The sequence below is a fragment of the Pelophylax lessonae genome (assembly GCF_965119305.1).
Source record: "Pelophylax lessonae genome assembly, chromosome: 2".
NCBI lineage: Eukaryota > Metazoa > Chordata > Amphibia > Anura > Ranidae > Pelophylax > Pelophylax lessonae.
Genome location: NC_138769.1, coordinates 587,467,154 through 587,491,557, shown reverse-complemented (window position 1 = coordinate 587,491,557; position 24,404 = coordinate 587,467,154). Strand labels below are relative to the sequence as shown.

General features: G+C 46.0%; 1 protein-coding gene across 2 annotated transcripts in view; it reads left to right on the top strand.

Moving 5' to 3' along the window:
* DIP2B (disco interacting protein 2 homolog B) overlaps positions 1 to 24,404 on the top strand; it is a 400,603-nt gene that overhangs the window by 230,708 nt on the left and 145,491 nt on the right. For both annotated transcript variants that reach the window (XM_082244510.1, XM_082244509.1), the window contains exon 3: positions 23,637 to 23,774. In XM_082244510.1, the coding sequence (XP_082100636.1) occupies positions 23,637 to 23,774 (138 nt within the window). The remainder of the gene's footprint in view (positions 1 to 23,636; positions 23,775 to 24,404) is intronic.

Below are 24,404 nucleotides of genomic sequence, written 5' to 3'. Positions count from 1 at the left end.
TATAAACTGAGCTGCGCTTGCGCAGCTCAGTGTAAATTACTAGGAAGACTGCGAGCAGGCAGGTAGGGTTCCTTTATTACAGAAGAGACAATGCATGCCGCTTCTGCAGTAAAGAGCCTGCCTTGCTCGCTGGTTTAGAGCGAAACTTTAGTTATGCTTTAACTGCAACAGAGGTCTCCTGCCCAGGCAGTGGTATTGACATAAGTACAAATCCTTTAGCACATAAAACAGCTCCCAAAATACTGCAGTGTTGTCTGTGTATTTTACCAGTCTAAAGCCCCGTATATACAACCCAAAAATTGGACGATAAATCTTCCGTTTTTTTTTTTTTTTTGTTTTTTTTGTTCATGCTAGTCTCATGTCGAAAATGAAGAGTTTACTAAAGTTACGAAAATTCTCATACAACAGATTAAAAAAAATTGGAAGTGATGTCGTGTTATAGTGTATTTGTATTGTATTTTCGAATGACCACTGTACTGTAAAAAAAAAAAAATCATACGATCTAATATCATACGAGAAATAAATTTGTGCTTGTCCGATCAGATATTGGATGAACGGTCATGATCAGCTCTTTAAAGCTCTGTACGAACGATCCACTTATGGTATTATTGCTTCAAAAGTAGTACAGTAAACCCCCCTCCATTGCGGGGGTTACCTTCCGGACCAAGCCGCGAAAAGTGAAAATCCGCGAAATAGAAAAACCCTATTAAAATGCACGTGTAAAAGCATTTTAAGGTCTTTAAACACACTTTTATAACAATAGAAACTCATTTAAACACAAAGATACTGAGAGACATAGCAAGAGCTATGGAAAACACAAAAATATTTCATTTTTAATGATTTATATAGTAAAATAACATTACAAAAAAAAAAAAACGCAATATACCGGGACCGCAAAAACTGAACTGCGATGGAGCGGGGGTTTACTGTATTTCTCTTTCGTTCATCCACGGACACAGCGCTTTATAAATCATAACTAGTGGGTTATATTGCCTCCTCCAGTAGTAGGACTAGGCAGAACAAAAAACACCTGGCTACGCCCATGGGCCGTCTTCACCTGGTATATAACCCCCCCCCCCCTCTGCTCTAGGTAATCAGTTTTAATCTGTCTAGTCAGCAGGAGTAAGGACCTAGGCTCCGGCTGGGATCTCTGGTCCTAGCAATTTTCTCCTTCCTTACATCTTTTTTGTTTTTTCTATTGGGAGATCTACAATCAACTGCCGGGCTGGATAATCTAGATCCAGTGGTCCCCCCAGCCAGCGAGCGTGTGCAGACCGCAGCTGCGCACTAGGTCATCTGTGACATGGTCTAAATCGCATCGGTCCCTTGCCCGACAGCTACCCTACTTTGGTGGCAGGGAGTTCTGTCTGGAGCATTTCCTGCACCATGGAAGGGTAAGTACAGTCCCCCCGCTGCCCTTTTGGCAGTTTTTTTTGAGGGGGGATGCAGGTAACCTTCAGGGACAGTCCGACCTGCCTGCAGGTTTACTTCTTCCATCCCTAAATCTCTCACTGAGCTGGGCTTCCCCCATCCCCCCCTGGTTGGACCTAGAGTCTGGTGGGGGTCCCAGGGCAGAGAATGCAGCAGAGAACCCTGGTGTCCTCCCCCACTGTCCCCACTCTGTAAGGGTCCTGGGATAGTGTGTGTCCCGCCCTGGTAGTCTGGAGGGGTCCCAGTGTAGGAGACCCCTAGGTGCATGCCCTGTTTCCAGTGTGGGTACAGTGCAGGGGGGATCCCAGTGCAGAGATGGGTATCAGGGGGGGGGGGGGGGAGTACCTTCCTGACACAGTCAAGGAAAGGGAAGGAGTCTCGCCGCAGATGTGGACCTTCTTTCTCAGCCCATAGAAAATTATTTCATGCTTTTGGGACAGAGAATAAGGGGAAATTGGTCTTTTAAATCTTCCCTGGGAGGTTACAAGCAACCTTGGTCTGGTAAGCCTAAAGCTAGCTTTCCCGGACCAGCAGACAAGACTCCTTAAGCATGAAGGTCTGCCCTCACCCATTATTGGGATGGAGGGACATCTTCGCTTGTTTTTCGGCCTCGTGGACTTCTTTAGTGAGCGTCAAGGAGATCCGCAAATGTTTCTTTTGGGGGTACCCAAAAGGGGGGGACAAAGCTTGTCCTTTTCAGGTTTTGTAGGTCCTGAGTCTCCTTGTGTGAATTGAATTCTTGCAAAGGTTCAGGTGATGTCTGAACTACCCCCCTTTCCCTGTCCAGAGAATTGATTTACCTAGTTCTGATTCTAATTCTGACCAGGGTGGTCCTTCCTCTGGACTCCAGGGACCACAGGCTGTGATTCACCAGCTGCTGTCACACAGATAGTTCCCTCTCCCATTTTGCATACAGGTTCTGAGTCTGGTGGTATCCACCTTCAAGACAGTTCTCTTTGCACAGTCTTACATGCAGCTCCACCAGCAGGTTTGGCTCCACAGGAGGATACCAAACTTCGTGACGAGGTCACGGGGTCCTCTAAAAGATGTCGCAGGCGTCCAAGGGCCACATTAAGGCCAGTATCATCCTCAGCTAAGGCTTCTTCTGCAGTTCCTGAGAGGAATCAAAAGCAAAAATCTTCCAATCATCCTGGTGGCCATAAAGGTCCCTTGGGGGCTTCCTCTCAGAGAAGACCAGTTGTCTCAAGGGCTGATCTACCATCCTGCTTTACAGTTGCTGGTTTTAATGGCTTAACTATTGAAAGCCAGGTACTAAAGGCATAGAGGTCTTTCTTGATCAGTGATCCCTACTATGGTGAAGGCGAGGAAGTCGTCTTCCAGCAATATATACCATTGTTCGTGGAAAGCGTACATTTCTTGGTGTGAGTCGATTGGCGCTCATCCTGGATCCTTTTTCTGTGGTTTGGATCGTAACCTTTCTTCAACAGGGCGTTGATCGGAAGTTGGCCTTGAGTACCATCAAGGGCCAGGTGTCTGCCCTGGCAATCATCTTTCAGTGACCCTAAGCCACGCACTCTTTAGTTCGTAAATTCATTCAGGGGGTTCGACACGTGGCTCCGCCATAACTGATGGCATTATCCTGTTGCAGTCCCTATTTAGAGGTCCATAAGGGATAAAGTTTCAGTACCTGTCCATCATTCCTGCCTAAATTCTGACTTCCATTTGAATGAGAACATTGTGTTGCCTTCCTTGTGTCCCCAAGCCGGCTCATCCCAAGGAATTTGCTTTGCATACCTTGGATGTAGTTCATGCAATTCGGGTGTATCTGGCAACTACTGAGTTATTTCGGAGGTCAAAGTATTACAGTGCCTTGCGAAAGTATTCGGGCCCCTTGAATGTTTTGACCTTTTGACACATTTCAGGCTTCAAACATAAAGATATAAAACTAATTTTTTGTGAAGAATCAACAAGTGGGACACAATCATGAAGTGGAACTAAATTTATTGGATATTTCAAACTTTTTTAACAAAAAACTGAAAAATTGGGCGTGCAAAATTATTCAGCCCCCTTAAATTAATACTTTGTAGCGCCACCTTTTGCTGCGATTACAGCTGTAAGTCGCTTGGGGTATGTCTCTATCAGTTTTGCACATCGAGAGACTGAAATTTTTGCCCATTCCTCCTTGCAAAACAGCTCAAGCTCAGTGAGGTTGGATGGAGAACGTTTGAACAGAAGTTTTCGGTTATTTTCACAGATTCTTGATTGGATTCAGGTCTGGACTTTGACTTGGCCATTCTAACACCTGGATATGTTTATTTGTGAACCATTCCATTGTAGATTTTGCTTTGTTTTGGATCATTGTCTTGTTGGAAGACAAATCTCCGTCCCAGTCTCAGGTCTTTTGCAGATTCCATCAGGTTTTCTTCCAGAATGGTCCTATATTTGGCTCCATCCATCTTCCCATCAATTTTAACCATCTTCCCTGTATCTGCTGAAGAAAAGCAGGCCCAAACCATGATGCTGCCACCACCATGTTTGACAGTGGGGATGGTGTGTTCAGGGTGATGAGTTGTGTTGCTTTTACACCAAATATAACGGTTTGCATTGTTGCCAAAAAGTTTGATTTTGGTTTCATCTGACCAGAGCACCTTCTTCCACATGTTTGGTGTGTCTCCCAGGTGGCTTGTGGCTAACTTTAAATGACACTTTTTATGGATATCTTTAAGAAATGGCTTTCTTCTTGCCACTCTTCCATAAAGGCCAGATTTGTGCAGTATACGACTGATTGTTGTCCTATGGACAGAGTCTCCCACCTCAGCTGTAGATCTCTGCAGTTCATCCAGAGTGATCATGGGCCTCTTGGCTGCATCTCTGATCAGTCTTCTCCTTGTATGAGCTGAAAGTTTAGAGGGACGGCCAGGTCTTCGTAGATTTGCAGTGGTCTGATACTCCTTCCATTTCAATATTATCGCTTGCATTCAATATTATCACTTGCACAGTGCTCCTTGGCATGTTTAAAGCTTGGGAAATCTTTTTGTATCCAAATCCGGCTTCAAACTTCTCCACAACAGTATCTCGGACCTGCCTGGTGTGTTCCTTGTTCTTCATGATGCTCTCTGCGCTTTAAACGGACCTCTGAGACTATCACAGTGCAGTTGCATTTATACGGAGACTTGATTACACACAGGGGGATTCTATTTATCATCAGTCATTTAGGTCAACATTGGATCATTCAGAGATCCTCACTGAACTTCTGGAGAGAGTTTGCTGCACTTAAAGTAAAGGGGCTGAATAATTTTGCACGCCCAATTTTTCAGTTTTTTTATTTGTTAAAAAAGTTTGAAATATCCAATAGATTTCATTCCACTTCATGATTGTGTCCCAATTGTTGTTGATTCTTCACAAAAAATTACAGTTTTATATCTTTGTTTGAATTGAAGCCTGAAATGTGGCAAAAGGTCGCAAAGTTCAAGGGGGCTGAATACTTTCGCAAAGCACTGTATAACCCAATAGTTATGATTTATGGAGTGCTGTGTCAGTCAATGAATGAAAGAGAAATGAGTTTTAAGTTAAGTACAAAAATCCAATTTCTCTAGCGCTCATTGACAGACGTAGTCCTCGGTGATACACCACCTTCGGGTTATGTTGCCTCCACAGGAGCAGGACTAGACAGGAAATTAAAAAGCTCTGGCCACACCCCAGGGGCAGTCCCAGAGGATATATCCTCTCTCTCTCTGCCTCAGCAAATCAGTTATTTTCTGTCTAGTTAGGAGTAAGGACCTAGATACCTTGCTGGGATCTTAGGTCCTGGCAAGAATTTTTTCTTAAAGGATTTTTTAGACAGCTTTTTTTCTCCAGTGTTCCTGTGAGATCTTCAAGCAAGAAAGCTGAACTGGGCGACGGGCTGGATGTTGAGATCCGGTGGTCACCCCAGTTCAGCCTACGAGCGCGTGCAGGCCATAGCTCCGCGCTGGGTCGGCCGCGACAAAGTCCCATTAAAGGACTGTCCACGCGAGTTAAACGTCTCGCTGAAACGCCAAAGACCATGAGTCACGGCGTCCGTATCGGTCGACAGCCCTCCCGCCCCGGTGGAGAGGGGTACTGTCAGGAGTTGGTGCCCGCCTGGTTCCGGTATGGTGAGTAGTATGTTCCCCCTTTCCCCCTGACGGGTTTTGTGGTGAACGCGGGCCCCTCTCTGTATGGTAAGATAGAGTCCCTTTCTATCCTACAACATGACACAGATCCTCCTACTTTGAGTGTGATTTTATGTGTGCAAAAAGCCAGGAGGCTTGGTTTGGGAGCTAACAATCTAATTGTATACATGTTTTAAAGATGTAATCTGTGGCATTCTGGGAATCTTATGGGTTAAGAATAAGCTACCTACCAGTCAGAAGCCACGGACATGTAGACTGCCTTCCTAATCATATCTCCAGCTATTAGCAGGCCTCCCGAACGGCCATGCGGTCCGCCAGGGCCGGTACCGCCAACCACGCCATATCCCCATGCAGAGAGAGTGTTGTGTGCCCTGCAGCACACCGCTATTCAGTACGGGCCGCCGCCATTTTTTTTGCTGGATCGCACGAGCCGCCATTTTGGCGTAGCCTCGTGTCTCCAGCATGGGGGCGGCCATGTTTGAGGTGATCCAAACACCTCGTGGAGCTTGGGGGAGGCGCCGGAAGGCGTATAGAGGGGCGGAGCCGCCTCCTTTTTTCCTGGGCAGCCAGCCAAAAGACTTCCTATTTGTCAAGACAGCGCTGTAACCTGTTGCAGTTAAACTCTGAGCATCAAGTGGTGAGCCTGGGGGTCTATCTCTCTCTCTCTCTCGATCGATAGGGATCCCTAGCAGGTAACACTAAGGGGCTTTTGTGGCGCTGGGGGTCAAAAAAAAAAAAAAAAAAGTTTTATTTTGAATTATATTATCCAGGAAGTAACTGGAATTATCATGGACCCTGCCACACATATTCCCCCACCTGTTTCCCTCGAGGGGGCCACGGGACCCGCCGGTGCACAGAGTATAGAGTCATTTACAGCAATTTTGGAGTCTATGGTGGCTCGGGTGGAGGCGGCCTGTCAGGGACGGGGGTCAAGGAAGCGACCCCCGCCTACCCCTATACCATCTGACACCTCTGACTCAGATTCAGAGGTGGTCACGGCAATTGCAGGTTCCTCTGCAAGGGCTGTTATCCCAGGTAAAGCCCCCTCAGACAGCGAGGAGGACGCTTCTTCTCCTGCTATTATTCAGGAAGAAGCATTGGTGGACGCACTAGTTGTGGCAGTGCAGGAAACCTTAAAACTTGAGGCTTTACCGGCAGAGGCAACTGAAACAGAGATTCCTTTTGGTACTAATAAGCCCATCAAGACGATGAAGGCTTTTCCTGTACCTAAATGTTTCGGTAATCAGATTAAAGGAGAATGGGAGCATTCTAAACGTACCTTTACTATTTCCAAGCGTATTGCTAGACGCTATCCGTTTGAGGAATCCATCATTAAGAAATGGACGGTACCACCAGTCGTGGATCCGTCTATTTCCAGGCTGAATAAAGCCACGGTTATTCCAGTGGAGGACACTTCGTCCTTTAAGGATCCGGTGGATCGAAAGATGGAAGCAGAGTCCCGCACCATCTTCTCTCTGATAGGGTCAGCTTTTAGACCAGTAATTGTTATTGGTCTAGTTTCCCAGACACTTACGGAATGGGCGAAAATGGTACGCCAAGATCTTAGGGGAAAAGATATTCCCCAGGAGACATCTGATTTGATGGAACAGATTATACAAGGGCTACAGTTTATCTGTGACGCAGCCTTGGACACTACTCCCTTATTAGGGCATGCATCTAAGACAGCGGTGATCCTCAGACGTGTGCTGTGGTTAAAATGCTGGTCAGCTGACCTAGGTTCCAAAAAGACCTTGACAAATCTCCCCTTTCAGGGGAATCGTCTATTTGGGGCCAACCTAGATGAAATCATTAAGGATGCCACTGGGGGCAAGAGCACTTTTTTGCCACAGGCTGCTAAAGCTAAGGGACCTCGCAACAAGCGAGGACCTTTCTTTACCGCCCATAAAGGGCGCCCGGCTGGTACTAGCGGGAAAGGCAAGACTCCTCCAGGAGGGTTCAAGAAGGGGACCAACCCAGCCAAACCCGAAGCAAAGGAGTACACAGCCTGAAGGTGCGCCCCCACCCGGTTTCAGGGTGGGGGGACGTTTTCACCGGTATTCAGGACATTAGATCGAGCATCAACCACTACTACCGGTGCGATTCTTCCCTTCCAACATTTAAGTACTACAGGAAGCGGTAGTTACCGTTCCCTGAATAGATCTTTTCCTTTACCTTTTCCCAAGATTAGTCCCGATACCTCACAGGAATCGGATCTGGTTGACCAGATAGGCCAAGTAGCCTCTAGTCGGGTGACTTCGGTCCCTGAGGTTCAACCAGAAAAGATCACCTTTCCTGATATCTATCAGGTATCTGATAAATGTGTGGGAACAGAAAACGACCAGACTTTCTCGGATGGTCGGGGCCAGATACCTCTAGGGACGCCTGGTTCAGATTCAATCAGCGCCAGTGGTCCTAGAAATTCTAGGCTGGCCTCCTCAAGCCGGCCTGGCCGACTTGGACATGTTAGTCGTACACGTTCCGTGGGAACTTCGTCTCAGGGAGTGTCTGTGGTCTCAAGGACCAATTTACCATCATGCTTTACAGTCGCTGGGTTTAATGGCCTGGCCATTGAGACCCAAGTACTGAAGGACAGAGGTTTGTCAGCTTCAGTCATTCCTACCCTTATTAAAGCAAGGAAAGCGACTTCCAGCAAAGTCTATTATCACACATGGAAAACTTATATTGCGTGGTGCGAATCTTTAGGATTTCCTCCACGTACCTATTCGGTGTCTCGAATATTGGCCTTTTTGCAACAAGGGGTTGAGCAGAAGCTAGCCTTGAGCACCATCAAGGGTCAAGTTTCAGCATTAGCAATCTTCTTTCAGAAGCCTTTAGCTACCAAATCCTTGGTGCGGAATTTCATCCAGGGGGTGCGGCACTTGGCTCCTCCAGTCCGCGCGCCCTTACCGCCTTGGGATCTTAATTTGGTTTTGTCGGTTCTACAGAAACCTCCCTTTGAAAACATCAGGGAGATTCCCTTGCTTACTTTATCCCAGAAGGTGGCCTTCTTGGTGGCTATTACTTCTGCTCGCAGGGTGTCAGAACTGGCTGCATTATCATGCCAGTCACCATACCTAGTGATTCATAGGGATAAGGTAGTACTTCATCCTAAGCCATCTTTTCTTCCCAAGGTGGTTTCAGATTTTCATCTGAATGAAGATATTGTACTACCTTCCTTGTGTCCTCAGCCCAAGCATCATCGGGAACATGCGTTGCATTCCTTAGATGTGGTTCGGGCAATCAGGGTATACCTGAAAGCTACGGAATCATTCCGTAAGACGGATTCACTTTTTGTGATCACGGATGGCCCCAGAAAGGGTTTGCCTGCATCTGCCGCGACCATTGCCAAATGGATTAGACAAACGGTGGTACAGGCTTATTCTATTAAGGGTCAGAGTCCTCCGTTCCCTGTTAGGGCGCACTCCACTCGAGCGCTCAGTACTTCTATAAAATTGATGTGACGGCATCGGCGGATGCCTCATTTGGCCGCAAGGTTTTGCAGGCCGCAATTTGAGGAGACCGGTGGTCTACCTCGAGGGTTTTTTCTGTTTGAAAAAAAAAAAAAAAAAAAATTTTTTTCTCTTTTTTTGTTGAGTCTCATCATTAAGGATGAGCATTGTAAACTTCTAGTTGGCACCGGTTGGGCCTTCTAGATTGGGATTTGATTTCCATTTTCCCACCCCTCAGTTGTGATACTGCTCTGGGACGTCCCGAAGGTGGTGTATCACCGAGGACTACGTCTGTCAATGAGCGCTAGAGAAAAATGGATTTTTGTAAAATCTTACCGTAAAATCCTTTTCTCTTAGCTCATTGACAGACGTAGTCCCCGCCCCTCTGTTTTTTGAGTTGGGTTAAAATCTCTAAAGACTGCTTTTTCACATAACTGATTTGCTGAGGCAGAGAGAGAGAGGATATACCCTCTGGGACTGCCCCTGGGGTGTGGCCAGAGCTTTTTAATTTCCTGTCTAGTCCTGCTCCTGTGGAGGCAACATAACCCGAAGGTGGTGTATCACCGAGGACTACGTCTGTCAATGAGCTAAGAGAAAAGGATTTTACGGTAAGATTTTACAAAAATCCATTTTTTTTCGTCGGCTTTTCGGATCCTGTGTAGAGACCTTAAAAAATAGAGAGAGGAGGGACATCACTAGGAGCCAGTTCAGGTCTTCTGTCACTCTGGAAGTCAGTGTCCTGGGTTATGCTGCCCAGCTGGCATGCCTGAATCACAAAGTTATCCAAACAGAAGTAAAATCATTTCTCATGGACATCAATTTGCATATACTGTATGTGTTCAGCCTGAAGTTAAGCTTTGAGGCCTCAATTAGATTTGCTTTAGGAGGGTGGCAAAAATGCACGGCTGAGGTTGCAATAGACAGTGGATGGTGTTTACATGCAGCAGCTGCGATGCTTCACTTTGCGCCCGTAGCAAAGTTGACCCGGGTGACAAATCCACCAAACGCTACACATTCAAGTCAATGGGGAAGCGCCGTAAATGCCCCGCAACTGCACGCAATGCGTGCAGTTGTGCCATATTTTTCACCAAAAAATGGGGTTAAAACAGGCAGTGAGGTGTCACATTGCTTCCTTACCGCCTCTCAGTAGCCTCTGGAGCGCAATCCGAGCTACTATTAGACAGAGTAGTGGCAGTTGCGAAGAACTTCTTTCTGCTGTATGTCAGGGTGAGGCCCCAAGAAATAAGCTGAAAGTAAATGGAAGACCACAGAGGAGGAGTAATTAAGATAAAGCAGAACTCTCCTTCAGTTTCTAGCGGTGTTAGTTAGATCCCTCATCAGCCACTAACCTCTTCCCCCCTGAGGATTCATCTAGGTGCTGTGTTTTCGACCTCTTGATTGGCCAGTGGAAAACCACATGACTTCTGTATATGCATATGGGAGGTATTCCGGCCTCTCTATGATGTGTTGAAATGTCCGCTGAGCTGTTCATGCACAGCTCAGTATTCGTTTAATATAAGAATGTGAACAGGCAGGTAAGTTTCCTTTTGAAGAGAAGACATAGAATTTGTAATTACTGTTACTGCAATTACTGTTTTTTTTTTTTATTGGTTGACCCAGATGAACTTGTGTCTTTTTGCAACCTGACTAACTATGTAACTATGTAATAAAGCGCTGCCTGCTTGCAATTTTGTATGTATTTGTTTTTTTTTTTTAGGTTTAGTTCCACTTTAATAGCAGACAACTTGTGTTACCTTTTTATTTATTTTTGTTCAAAAGATTTTTATTATAAACATTTTAAAGCCTCTACAGAAAAAAAAAAAAACATTTTATAATACAGTGCTACAGTTTGGTTACATCGGCATGGGAGTCAATTGATCCTGTTTATACAAAATTGTTAGGATATGCTACAAGTAGCAAAGGGGCTCATACTAATGATACAAAACAATACACCAAATATTTAGGCGAGCTGATGATAACATATTAACAGTGTTGGTGGGGGAAGGAAGAGAAGGGGTGCTAGTTTTCCCCAAGAAAGAGGAGCAGCAAACAGAGCAACATTCAATTTAGTCATGGTTCCAACAGGGATGAATCGAAACCTGGGGGGAAAAGCAATGATCAATCTAAGAGTGCCAACATTTGGTTTATTTGTGAATCCTAGTTTGTAGGGTAATGCCTGGTGAGGTTCTCCAGGTCTTAGCTACCATTTGGCTATGGTAGTGACTTGCAAGAGGAGCTTAAATTGCAGTCTAATGCAGGTGCAATTGAGAAGACCTATTTTTGGTTTAGTGGAGAGAGATTTACCAAAAAGGATAGAAGTTATTCTTATACAGGATTTATATAGCGCCAACAGTTTGCACAGCGCTTTACAGCATGAGGACAGACGGTACAGTTACAATACAGTTCAATACAGGAGGAATCGGAGGGCCCTGCTTATTAGAGCTTACAATCTAGGAGAGAGGGTCAAGGTAATCGCTGTGAGAGGTGAGCTGATGGCGAAAATAAAAGTAGAGTAGTTAGGTGTGGGCAAAATGGGCTTCTCTGAAGAGAAGGATTTTCAGGGATCCTCTAAAAGCTAACAGAGTAGGAGATAATTGGACATATTAGGGTACAGAGTTCCATAGGATGGTAGAGGCTCGGAAAAAGTCCTGGAGGAGGCGAGCATGGGAGGAGGGGACGAGGGAGCTAAAGAGCAGGAGGTTTTGGAAGGAATGAAGAGAACAATTAGGTTGGTATTTTGAGACTAGGCTAGTGATACAGCTGGGGGCAAAGTTGTGGATAGCTTTGTAAATTGTTGTAATTATTTTGAATTGAATTCCTTGAGTGAGCAGAACCCAGTAGAGGGATTGACAGAGAGGAGTAGCAGACACTGAGTGGTTGGTAAGGTGGATGAGCCTGGCAGCAGCATTTATATTGGACTGAAGGGGGGGATAGTCTATGTAAAGGTAAGCCACTGAGAAGTGAGTTGCGGTAGTCGAAGCAAGAGATGACCAGGGAGTGACCTAGCTTTGTGGTGTCATTGGTTCAAAAGGGTCGTATTTTGGAGATATTGAGGAGGCAAGATTTAGACAGTGATTGGACGTAGGGCTGAAAGGATAGTCCAGGATTACATCTAGAACCTTGGCATGCGTGTATGGGCTGATAGTTGTGCCATCGATCTTGCCAGGGGGATCAGGGGATGGGGCACACGGTGGAGGAAAAATTATGAGCTCAGTTTTGGATAGACTGAGGTGGAGGAAGTGGTGTGACATTCAGGATGATATGTCTGTTGGTAAATTAGTAATACGTGAGGAGACTGAAGGAGTGAGCTGAGGGTGGATAAATAAATTTGGGTGTCGTCGACATAGAAATGGTATTGGAAGCCATAGGAGGCTTCCAAAGGCTTGGAGTCTTTTGAGGAGGAGGGGGTGGTCAACCATATCAAAGGCAGCAGAAAGGAGTAGGAGTACAAAATAGTGTCTATTGGTTTTGGCCGTTAGTAGATAGTTTGTGAGTTTTAGGAGAGCAGTTTCTGTGCAGTGTTGAGGGCGAAATCCAGACATAAGGGGGTCAAGAAAGTTATTCTCAGTGAGGTGGTTGCTCAGATGGTTTTAGACCAGACATTCAAGGAGTTAAGGGGAGCAAGGAGATGCGGTATATGTTAAGATTGGTGGGGTCCAGTGAGGGCTTTTTGTAAGTATGGGGGTGTCTAGTGCATGTTTTAGAGAGTTGGGGGTAAATGCCAGAAGAGAGGAAGAAATTGAAGATGTGCGTTAGAGAGTATAGAATAGAGCCAGAGGGTGAACGTAGCATTTGCAAGGGACAGGGTCCTGGGGGCAGGTTGTTTAGCAACCCCATCTATAGTGGTGGGGTTGAATGAGGGAAATAATGATTGTATCTGTAGACATGGAGTGTTAAGTGGAGAAGGTATCTGTACAGCCGAGATTTCCTCACAAATTTTTATAATCTTATGTCTGAAGTGGTTGGCCATCTCCTGTGCAGTAAATAAGTAGAGAGTTGAAAGTAGAGAAAAGTTGACAAGGATAGGATGATAGGTTTTCAATGAGAGTGATAAAATAGATCTGCTTGGCAGTGAAGAGGCAGGAATTAGTATTTATGGAGGGCAGATTTATATTGGTTGAAGTCGTTCTATAATCTAGTCTTGCGCCACAGGAACTCAAGAGCGTCGCTATGTTTTTTCAGTCATTTGGTGTCATCTGTTTGCCAAGGTTTTTGTGGTAGGGACCTGATTCTGTGTGTAGTGGGGGGGGGGGGGGGGGGCAGTGTGTCCAGGAAGGATGACAGTGAAGCGTTGTAGACAGAAGTAGCTAGGTTGGGGCAGGACAGGGGGAAGATTTTGTCATAGAGGTGGTCAGTAGCAGAGTAGAGAAGAGAAGGGTTGAGATGACGAAGGCTTCTACGGGTAACTGTTAGGCAGTTAGAGGGAGCGGAGGTGGAGGAGAAGGGACAGTAGTGAGTAGTGGAAAGGAAAGGATAGTTGAAGAGGTTGCACGAAGTGTATAGGTGTAAATGATCCCAAAATACTGAACCCTAGAACACCCTACTACAGGGCACGTATACCAGATATGTAAATGCATAACCACTACTCCACAGCCTCAAAAGCAGTTGCCACCCACCATTCACTACATGTTGGGTTAACTTTGCCACAGGCATGAATCATCACAACAGCGGCATATAAATGCCCCTGTCCGCTGCCTATTGCAGCTTTAGTGCCGGCTTTAGAAAAGCTGCTCAGCCGTGCATTTTTCCACCTGCGACCGCATGTCTAAATGGGGTCTTGAAGTTTCGTTTGTAAATGTGTGTTTCAGTAAGCTGTAATATGCTTTGTTTATAAGGGGAGCTGAAGTGTCCGCAAATTTTTTTTGATAGTAGGAGGCGGGCAAACCGTCCGGTCCTGGACGTTTGTTAGGTTTCAATGCTAGGTTTCAATGCATTAATTGCCTGTAAACCTCCTCTGTTAAAATTGGTTGGTCAAGAAGTTCCTTTTGGTCCCCAGAAAGGGGGGAGTAGGGTTATCCCTGTGAAAACGCGGTTAGCCTGCACCTGGGAAAAGTCATGGTCGCTGAAGTACATTTTATAGAGGTGTTTACGAAACTCCTGAAGAATTTTGAATGGATTGCTTGTGTAAATGTCTCTAGAGAGTTCTAGGCAAATTTGCTAAAAGGGAGTCTGGCTCATTAGCCTTAATATACATTTTTGTGCTGTGAACTACGTATAACTTTTTCTGCTGACTCAGTTAACAAAAAGGTAACAATAATAGGAAGAGATAGCCCAGCCGCCGCACACCTCACCCGGCCTGAGTGGTTTGAAGGTAAAAGCAGAGTCTGCTCTCGATTCGTCAAGGTCACGTCCCAAATATGTTTCGTCCTACCCCAGGGCTTAATCATGGAGAGGATTCTCCATGATTAAACCCTGGAGTGGGGTAAAACAAATTGGGGATGTGGCCTGGATAAATCGAGGTGAAACTGCTTTTGCCTGCTAACAACTCAGGCTGGGTGAGGTGTGTGGCGGGCCAGGTTATCTCTTCCTATTTTGTAGCGTGCTTTGGGTCTGGACGGACCAATCCTCAGCCTGCACCCTCACCAGTCAGCAGGATCCAACTCATCAGACCTTGATAGCCTGAGCGGGGACCCTTAAGCATTTATCATGGGTAACAAAAAGCCAAGTTCAAGCTTTTTTGTTTTTTTAGGCGTAGCTGTAATAACTTTGACACAATTTGATTTTCGTTTTTTACAGTTGTTTAACTGTTATATATTTATTTTCTTAGAGTATGATCCTGGCTGCTGTCACTGATAACACAGCAGGAAAACCACAAATTAACTTTCCTGCAATATACAATGTGAGTCAGCTTTCCAGTCAGCAGCTACGCAGGATCTAAAAACAATTGATGTGTTTAAAAGAACAGAAATTCAACTATTCTCTTTTTTCCAGTTTGAAACAAAAATGATTACAGTGTCCTTGCAGCTCTCTGTACCTGCATGCTGCTAACTGGCAAACAAAAATGTGGCTCTGTGTGACCTTTATGTATTATGAAATGAAATCCAGATCACAGTCTGCATACATTTTTTTTTTTTCTTTTTGCAGTTTATATGTACACATTTACAATCAGGTTAGAATCCAACTTTGAAATGTATAGAAAGGAAACTACCTACCTGCTTATTGCTTGTATAAATCCAGGGTGCCTGCAGAAAACTAGAGGAGGAGGCAGATATAAGACCAGTCACCCTGCACAAAGAGAGAGAGAGAACAGCAGGGCCCTGTCTTTATTACAGGAAGCTCCTGCAGAAATGCAAAGTTTTACTGGATTGATGGATTACTGCATAGATCTGGAAGAAATATACAAAGCACACTGAGATTCAAGCAAGAATACTACTTGTACTACTACTACTACATACTACCTGTAGTTAGACAACATTGGCTTATTCTGGAGTTCAGCCTTAAAGAGGAAGTAAACCCTCCTCAGGAAGTTGTACCTATAGGTAAGCCTATGATAAGGCTTACCTATAGGTACTGTAAATATCTCCTAAACATGTACGGTTTAGGAGATATTTACGTTTAATGCAGCCAGTGACGTCACTGGCGCATGCGCTCTGAAGGAGCGGCTGATCGTGCCGTTCCTTCAGAGCCCCGTGCCGTGACCGTCGGCTCCCGCGCGGGAGTGACGTCACCGCGGCTCCGGCCAATCAGATGGCCGGATGCCGCGATCCCGGAATACGGGCGACTGAACATGTGGCTCGTCATACAGGTAAGAGAGCGGCACGGCGGGGGCTCGTTCTAAGGTATTTCATAATGAGCTAGTATGCGATGCATACTAGCTCATTATGTCTTTCTCTTGCAGGTTGTAAAAAAAAAAAAAAAAATTTTTGAACGAGTTTAGGGATGATCGAACGGTTCGGGTCGACCATCGGTTCGACCCGAACATTGGATGTTCGATATTCGGCCGAATACCGAACTTTTTGCGGCAAAAGTTCGGTATTCGGCCACCAGAACCGCCCAAAATGCACTGGGACAGGAACTGGGCTTTAAAAGCCCGTGATTGGCCCAGAAACGTCTGCAAAAGCCAATGAGGGGGCAGGAGTCTCCTAGGAACGTGATTGGAGTGACTACGGGGACCAGAGGCCAATCAGGAGTGAATACGCCCCACACTATATAAGATGGCCCCGCCTAACCCCTAGCACAGTTATCCAGAGCCTGTTGAAGAGAGTTGAAGCAGTTCTGTCTGACTCCTGCTTGCTACACTACATTTCCTACATATCGAGTGGTTCTAAAGCTCCATATAGCAGAATTGTATTTAGCTTACAGCCAGTGTAGTTAGATACAGCGATTGTGCTGGTTCTTAGAGTTAAAAAAAAAAAAAAAAAAAAAAAAAAAAAAACTTAAGGGACAGTGTCAGTCTTCTGCTGTATGGAGCTTTCTATTTAGTGGAAAGGGATATCTAGTGTAGTTAGGGAACTTTGTACTACATTAGTTAGATTTGAAAATTTAGTTTCTGTAGGGAAAGTGTGAGGGTTCTGTTTAGTGAGCACGTGGCACAGTGCTGCTGTATCACAGCAGGTATACGTGCTTGCTAGGCAGCAAAATACAGTGACAACTTAACGCCTGTTGTTCAAAGCGTTAGGTGCACTGTACAAAAGCCTTTGCAACTGTGCGTGACACGCAACTGCTGTGCTGTATCCAGCGACAACTGTGGGTCGCATAGCAGTGTGCGTTTTTCACCGCACACAGTTGCCAACGCATCAGTGACAACCTAACGCCTGTTGTTCAAAGCGTTAGGTCCACTGTGCAAAAGGCTTTGCTACTGTGCGTGAACCGCAACTGCTGTGCTGTATCCAGCGACAACTGTGGGTCGCATAGCAGTGTGCGTTTTTCACCGCACACAGTTGCCAACGCATCATTGAGAAATATGCCTGGTAGACCAAGAAAAGGCATACGTGGCCCTGCTGCGGAAAGGGGCACAGCTTCTAGGGTGTCTAGAGGCAGGGGTGGACGTGGTGGTCAGTCCTCAGCCAGGCCACCATTTGGATTGTTCTCCGGCAGTGGCCAAGCTATACGTCCACAGTATGTACAGGAGGTGGTGGACTATATGAACAAACCCTCATCATCGGCATCATCTGCAACTACAGTGACCCAGGCAGAGAAAAGTGGTCAGTCTTCTGCAGTTGTCAGAACAAATACAGATGAGTCCATGTCCACCTCATGTCCTCCCTTAGACCCAATTTCAGACATGGCAGAGGAGTCAGCTGAGCTGTTTGACCACAGTGTCGGCCATCTACTCCAGCCTGATGCTCAGTCCTTTATGGAGTCTGATGTTGGGTCTGAGTTTGAGGAGGAGGCAGAGCAAACAAGAGGGGAGAGCAGACGGCCCGCTCCATCTAAGGCCGCACCTGTTGTCTCCCAGGCCAGGCCTGATGCTCAGTCTTTGATAGAATCAGATGTTGGGTCTGAGGTTGAGGAGGAGGCAGAGCAAACAAGAGGGGAGAGCAGACGGCCCGCTCCATCTAAGGCCGCACCTGTTGTCTCCCAGGCCAGGCCTGATGCTCAGTCTTTGATGGAGTCAGATGTTGGGTCTGAGGTTGAGGAGGAGGCAGAGCAAGCAAGAGGGGAGAGCAGACGGCCTACTCCATCTAAGGCCGCACCTGTTGTCTCCCGGGCCACTATACACACCTCATCTTGCTGGGCCTTTTTTGAGACATCCCATGCAGATAAAACAGTTGCGATCTGCAAGATTTGTAAGAAGGGTATAAAACGTGGCAAAAATGTCAACCACCTGGGTACAAGCTGCCTAAACAGGCATTTGACAACCCACCACTCGGCCCGTTGGCAGGAGCATTTAAAGAACCCACAAAAGGGCCAAAGATTGGTCAGTCGGCCTCCTAGTTCTCCTCGCGCTCCTCCTCATGCTCCATCTGCTCCACCTGCTCCACCTGCACATCAGTCTGTTCCTGGCCCTGCTATAGTCACTCGTCACCTGTTGGCAGCCTCCACTGGCAGGGATGATGATATAGCAGGCAGTGTCGCATCTACCTCCAGCACACCACCAGCTGTATCATCTAGACGCCAAATTTCGATTCCACACATGCTGGAACGAAAAAAAATGTATACTCCCCGCCACCCACATGCCCAGCGTCTAAACAGTAGTTTGGCTAAACTACTGGCTCTGCAACTATTACCATTTAACCTGGTAGAGTCTGCTCCCTTCCGTGACTTCGCAAAATGTGCAGTTCCACAGTGGCAGGTGCCAAGTCGGCATTACTTTTCCCGTAAGGCCCTGCCATCCCTATACCAACATGTGGAAGGCAATGTAGTGTCATCCCTGGCCAAGTCAGTCAGCCGTAAGATACACTTGACGGCTGACACTTGGTCAAGCAAACATGGGCAGGGACGGTACATTTCTGTCACTGCTCACTGGGTGACACTGCTTGCCAGTGGAAGGGATTGTAGCCAGGGCTCGGTGCTGCAGCCAGTGTTGCCCCCACGTCTGCAAACAGCTGGTGGTGTCGCTGATCCGGGTAGATCGATCACTTCTACCCCCTCCTGCTCCTCCTCCTCTACCTCCTCCATGCCCTCCTCTGCAGAATGGTCCTTTGAATATGATGAGATACCACGTAAACGTTCAAAGGGCTATTCTATGTCTCAGGCCAAAAGGTGTCACGCAGTGCTGCAGCTTGTGTGTCTAGGGGACAGGCAGCACACTGCCCCTCAGATTCTTGGGGCTCTGCAGGCACAGGCCCAGAGGTGGTTGACACCACGCCAGCTGCAGCCAGGGATGGTGGTTACTGATAATGGGTCAAACCTCCTGGCCGCCCTTCGTCAGGGAAAGTTAACCCATGTGCCATGCCTGGCGCATGTCCTGAATCTCGTGGTACAGCGGTTTTTGAACTCGTACCCGGGAATGCAGGATGTGCTAAGGATGGCAAGAAGGGTGTGCAGTCACTTCAGGCGGTCGTACAGTGCCACTGCACGTTTGGCCGAAGTGCAGCGCGAGTTTCACCTGCCGGTACACCGCCTCATCTGTGACATGCCCACCCGCTGGAACTCCACCTTGGCTATGCTGCAGCGCCTGTACACGCAGCAGAGGGCCCTCAATGAATACCTATGCGAGTACGGCACCAGCACTGGCTCTGCGCGCCTGGGCTTCTTTTCACCACGGCAGTGGCTTTTGATTAAGGATGCATGCGCTGTCCTCTCGCCATTTGAGGAGGCCACAAGGATGGTCAGCCGGGACAGCGCATGCATCAGTGACACCCTACCGGTACTGTTTTTGTTGGAGCACACTCTGCGTGGCATTATGGACAGGGCACTGGAGGCAGAGCAGCAGGAGGAAGAGGAGGACTTCCTTGCCTCTCAAGGCCCCCTTTATCCTGAGAATCCTGACCCCATTATGCCTAGCTCCCAGAGGCCCGAGCAGGATCCAGGGGTGGAAGAGGAGGAGGAGGACGATTCTGCGGGAACTTTTGCAGGGTTTGAGGAGGAGGAGGAGGAAGACATGCGGCAATCTGCAAGGCCTAGTTTGACTCCCTCGGGACACTTTGGAGTAGTACGTGGCTGGGAGGAGGAGGAGCCCGTTGAAGATAATGTCGTTATGAGTGACCCCGAGGAGTCAGCTTCTCAGGCCTTCGCTAATTTGCGACGCATGGGAAACATCATGCTCCAGAGCCTGCGAAAGGACCCCAGAATCAAGGCCATTAAAGAGACTAACCACTATTGGTTGGCCACCCTACTTGACCCCCGGTACAAGTGTAAAGTCTCGGAGCTTTTCCCATCCACCCATAGAGTCCACAGGATCAAATCCCTTGAGGACAGTCTCAAGAGGAATCTGGTGAACATGTTCCCCGACTCCCGTAGGGTGCAGGGGCGGGGACAACCTACCATGGATTCTACTGGTGGTCACGAGAGGAGCGTTGGAGAAGGCGTGCGGTTGACGGATGCCTTTCGGTCTTTTTTTAGTCCTCACCGCCCAGGCCTCTCAGCTGCCACATCGCATCGACACCGTCTGCATCACATGGTGGACGATTACGTGAGAGCACAAAGTGACACAGAGGGCTTTTCATGTGACGAATCCGATCCACTGGCATACTGGGTCTTAAGATTAGACAACTGGCCAGAACTGGCCCAGTATGCCATGGAGTTGTTGGCCTGCCCTGCTTCCAGTGTCCTATCGGAACGGGCATTCAGCGCAGCAGGAGGATTCGTCACAGACCATCGAACTAGACTCTCCACCGACTCAGTCGACCGTTTGACATTCATTAAGATGAATCAGTCGTGGATATCAAGCTTTGATGCACCTGATGCAGACCTTGTAGACTAGGCTATCGTTGTGATGTGGCAGTTGAGCCTCAGTTTAAGCCTGGACCATGGTGCCACCCTCAAACCCTCCTCTCATTCTCTTTACGTTCACAGAACCTCATTTTGGTTATGACAAAAACGACAATGTTTGCGCACCTGTTCCACAGGTGCACACCTTTACAATTTTTGGGCCTCCTTCAACACCAGCTCTTTGGGGTTAAGGTGGGGAGGCTATACTAAAACAAAAACGACAATGTTTGCGCACCTGTTCCACAGGTGCACACCTTTACAATTTTTGGGCCTCCTTCAACACCAGCTCTTTGGGGTTAAGGTGGGGAGGCTATGCTAAAACAAAAACGACAATGTTTGCGCACCTGTTCCACAGGTGCACACCTTTACAATTTTTGGGCCTCCTTCAACACCAGCTCTTTGGGGTTAAGGTGGGGAGGCTATGCTAAAACAAAAACGACAATGTTTGCGCACCTGTTCTACAGGTGCACACCTTTACAATTTTTGGGCCTCCTTCAACACCAGCTCTTTGGGGTTAAGGTGGGGAGGCTATGCTAAAACAAAAACGACAATGTTTGCGCACCTGTTCCACAGGTGCACACCTTTACAATTTTTGGGCCTCCTTCAACACCAGCTCTTTGGGGTTAAGGTGGGGAGGCTATGCTAAAACAAAAACGACAATGTTTGCGCACCTGTTCCACAGGTGCACACCTTTACAATTTTTGGGCCTCCTTCAACACCAGCTCTTTGGGGTTAAGGTGGGGAGGCTATGCTAAACAAAAACTACCATGTTTGCGAACCTGTTCCACAGGTGCACACCTTTACAATTTTTGGGCCTCCTTCAAAGCCAGCTCTTTGGGGTTATGGTGGGGAGGCTCCGCCAACACCAAAACTACCATGTTTGCGCACCTGTTCCACAGGTGCACACCTTCATAATTTTTACGCCTTCTTCAACACCAGCTCTTTGGGCTTACAGTGGTATGGCTCCGCCAACACCCAAACAACAATTTTTGCGCACCTGTCACACAGATGCATATCATTGTAATTTTTTTCCTTACAAAGGCAATTATTGCTTTCATTACCAGCACTTTCATAGGGATATGGTGTCAAGGCATCGTCCGCACCACCAAATGCCCAATTTTTAAGCATCCTTTACTTCTATTCAAAGTCAAGAGACAACAGTATTCATCCAAAACATCTCTAATCTTGTTCACTCTGCACTACATTGTGGCCCCTACCCCTAACCCTCAATGTATCCGTGCATATATGTCTGTTTCTTGTGAGATTTCAAGTTAAAGTGCACCAAACACCATTTTACATGAAATAAAGTGCAATTACATACATCTTTGGACTTCTTGAAACATTTGGTAATAAAAGCCCCATTGTGGAAATACACCCGTTAATTATATGCACATTTAAAGAGACAGCACCTTTTTCCAAAAAAACCTCTAATCTTGTTCCCAGTGCACTGCATTATGTCCCCATCATACACATTGGCTGAGCCGTTGATTAGGAGCAAAAGAAAGGTGCGGTTAAGCAAAAAAGTCATTTTTGAAGGTTTGGTATGCTGTAATTCTGGTTCTGGACATGCTACAGAGCTGAAACTTCACAGGTACAACTTTTAGACCCCCCAGACACTAAATCCAAAGAAATCTCTCTTTTTTTTTTTTTTTAATTTTTTCAATAATTGGCTATCTATCAAAAACGACAATTTTTAAGAACTTTTTTTTGTGTGATTAATAGTCCCTGGGGCATGACCCAGAACCCTAGGAACTTTTTAGGGGCATTTATTGGGTTTTAGGGCTTAAAAATGGTGTTTTTTGATTACAGAAGTTCGGGTCCCATTGATTTCAATGGGGTTCTGAAATCCGAACCGAACTTTCGTGAAGTTCGGGTGTTCTGGTCGAACCGAACTTTTCAAAAGTTCGATCATCCCTATTTACAACCTCTTTAATGGCTCCTTGTTGCCAGTAATTGGTTATATTTGCAGATTGGTATTGATATGATAGGACTCCACCCATAAAACTCCTTCTGCTGTTTCCAGTTTGCTGTTGGCTAACAGATGCACCACTGTTGAATACACCATTAAAATAACATGCACATAGGCTGTTTACTAGCTATTATAAAATCGGGGGTGGGGGATACCTCCATCCGCATTATTTGTGTGGATGGAGGAATCTGCCTTTTTTTTGTGTTTTTTTTTTTTTTTTTTTTTTTTTTTTTTAGTTTATCCCGCTGGGGAAAAAAAAATCATATATGACCAGCTTACCCCTCTTTCTTGGAAGCAATAAACTTTCTGGCTATTGGCTCTAAGGTCATCCCTTTGTGTAAAATAAATAAAAATACATTGTTCATACAGTTCTTGACCTGATTTTTTCTGTTGCAGTTTAGTAACATGCTTAGGCCACATTCACACCTGCGTTTTCATCAAAGTAACTATTGTACCTTTATTTAGCAGTGAGTCCGGCACATTTAAGCACATTTTGCGCTCAGCAAACATGTGACAAAACACACAACTGCAGCCTGTGTTTGAGGTGCCTTTAAGAAATAATGGCACAGCAAGAGCGATGCACATTTTGCGCACTTTTTTCACACGTTCCTGGGATGCTCAGGTATAAATACAGCCTTATATGTGTCCTCCCTACACCTATGCTGTGAGTGAACAAAAAATAGCAATGTAATGATGAGCTTACCTCTGTCGCACCCTTTTCTTCTCAGCTTGCTTCTTGTGCTGTTTCTTCTCAGTCTGAACTCTACTGTACAGTGCGCAGTATGGAGGCTAATTCTGAGCCTAAATTGATAACTTACACTGCTTGCAATTACTAAATACATTTTTATTTGTGTTAATGAATGCAAAGGTTCACTAAGTAAATGCTAATATTACTACTTAATGTACAAGGGGGTCTACAACCATTTTAACAATCCAGGACTGTGGTTTGCCTTACATCACCAAGTACAGTAGCAAAACAATGGCAACATGTACCGTAGCTTACCAATTAAAGCACATAATGATAGAGAGGGGTAGGATGTGTCTTTTATATCGGTTTGAAGTTTGACTGTAAGAAAAGTGCGACCTATGTGTTGCCCTAGAATTACAAAGCATTTGGCAGCTAAAACAATTTACATTTAAAGTATGTATTTAGATGTGTGCCTGGAGTTAGAATTTAATAGAAGAAATACAATTAACTTGTTAAGCAGTGTTACAATGAGAAGGTATGTTTACAGTGAACGTGCTTTCCAATTTTGAAGCATTTGCTTGAAGTTCATCTTACGGTAGATGGGGAGACCATGAGCAGAGTAAATACAGTAAAGCTTATTCTTAAAGTTTGCATTTTTTTGTTTTTAGGTGTGGACCCAGCACTACAAAAAGATAATCGAAACCAAACGGCAACTGGATCACCATCTGTTCCCACACAGTCCCAATCGTCCTCCAAATACCATAGAGCCAGATCTGGAGGAGCTAGAGATGAACGCTATCGCTCAGGTATGAATTATTAGATGCTTTGTAATAAAAACATTTCCCCCCTCTATCTAACCTATTATTGACAAACCCATCATACATTAGTATTCCTGAAAACTAAGGGGCATATTTATAATCCACTAAAAATTACTTTAGCCTATTGCTGATCACAAAATGCATATACAGCAGCAACAGCAAGGGAGGTGGCCTTTAACATCTAGCCAATGAACATACGTGTCCACAGGGGCCCTGAAGTTGCATGCTGAGACAGCTCTGCTTCTAAGGCCTCTTGCACACAATACTCCTGTTTCAGCATCTCGTGGCTTGAAAAAGCTCAGTACAGGTTTTTGAGCTAAAATACAGCCCATCAATTGTAATGTGCCTATGCACACAGGCATGTAAACGAGCGCTGTGCATTCTTCAGTAAGAACAAAATAGAAAAATCTGCATTTTTGGTCAGTAATTTAAGCCTCAATGCACGCAAATACTCGTGAATACTCGCAAATACATACAAAAAAAAATGTCTGGAAAAAGTAGATGCTCAAACAGGAGTATCGTGTGCAAGAGGCCAAATCAGGAGCCAGCAGGACAGGTTCCCAAACATGTGACTGCCATGAAAGCCTGTCAAAGCAGTCAATTAGTACAGAAGCAGTG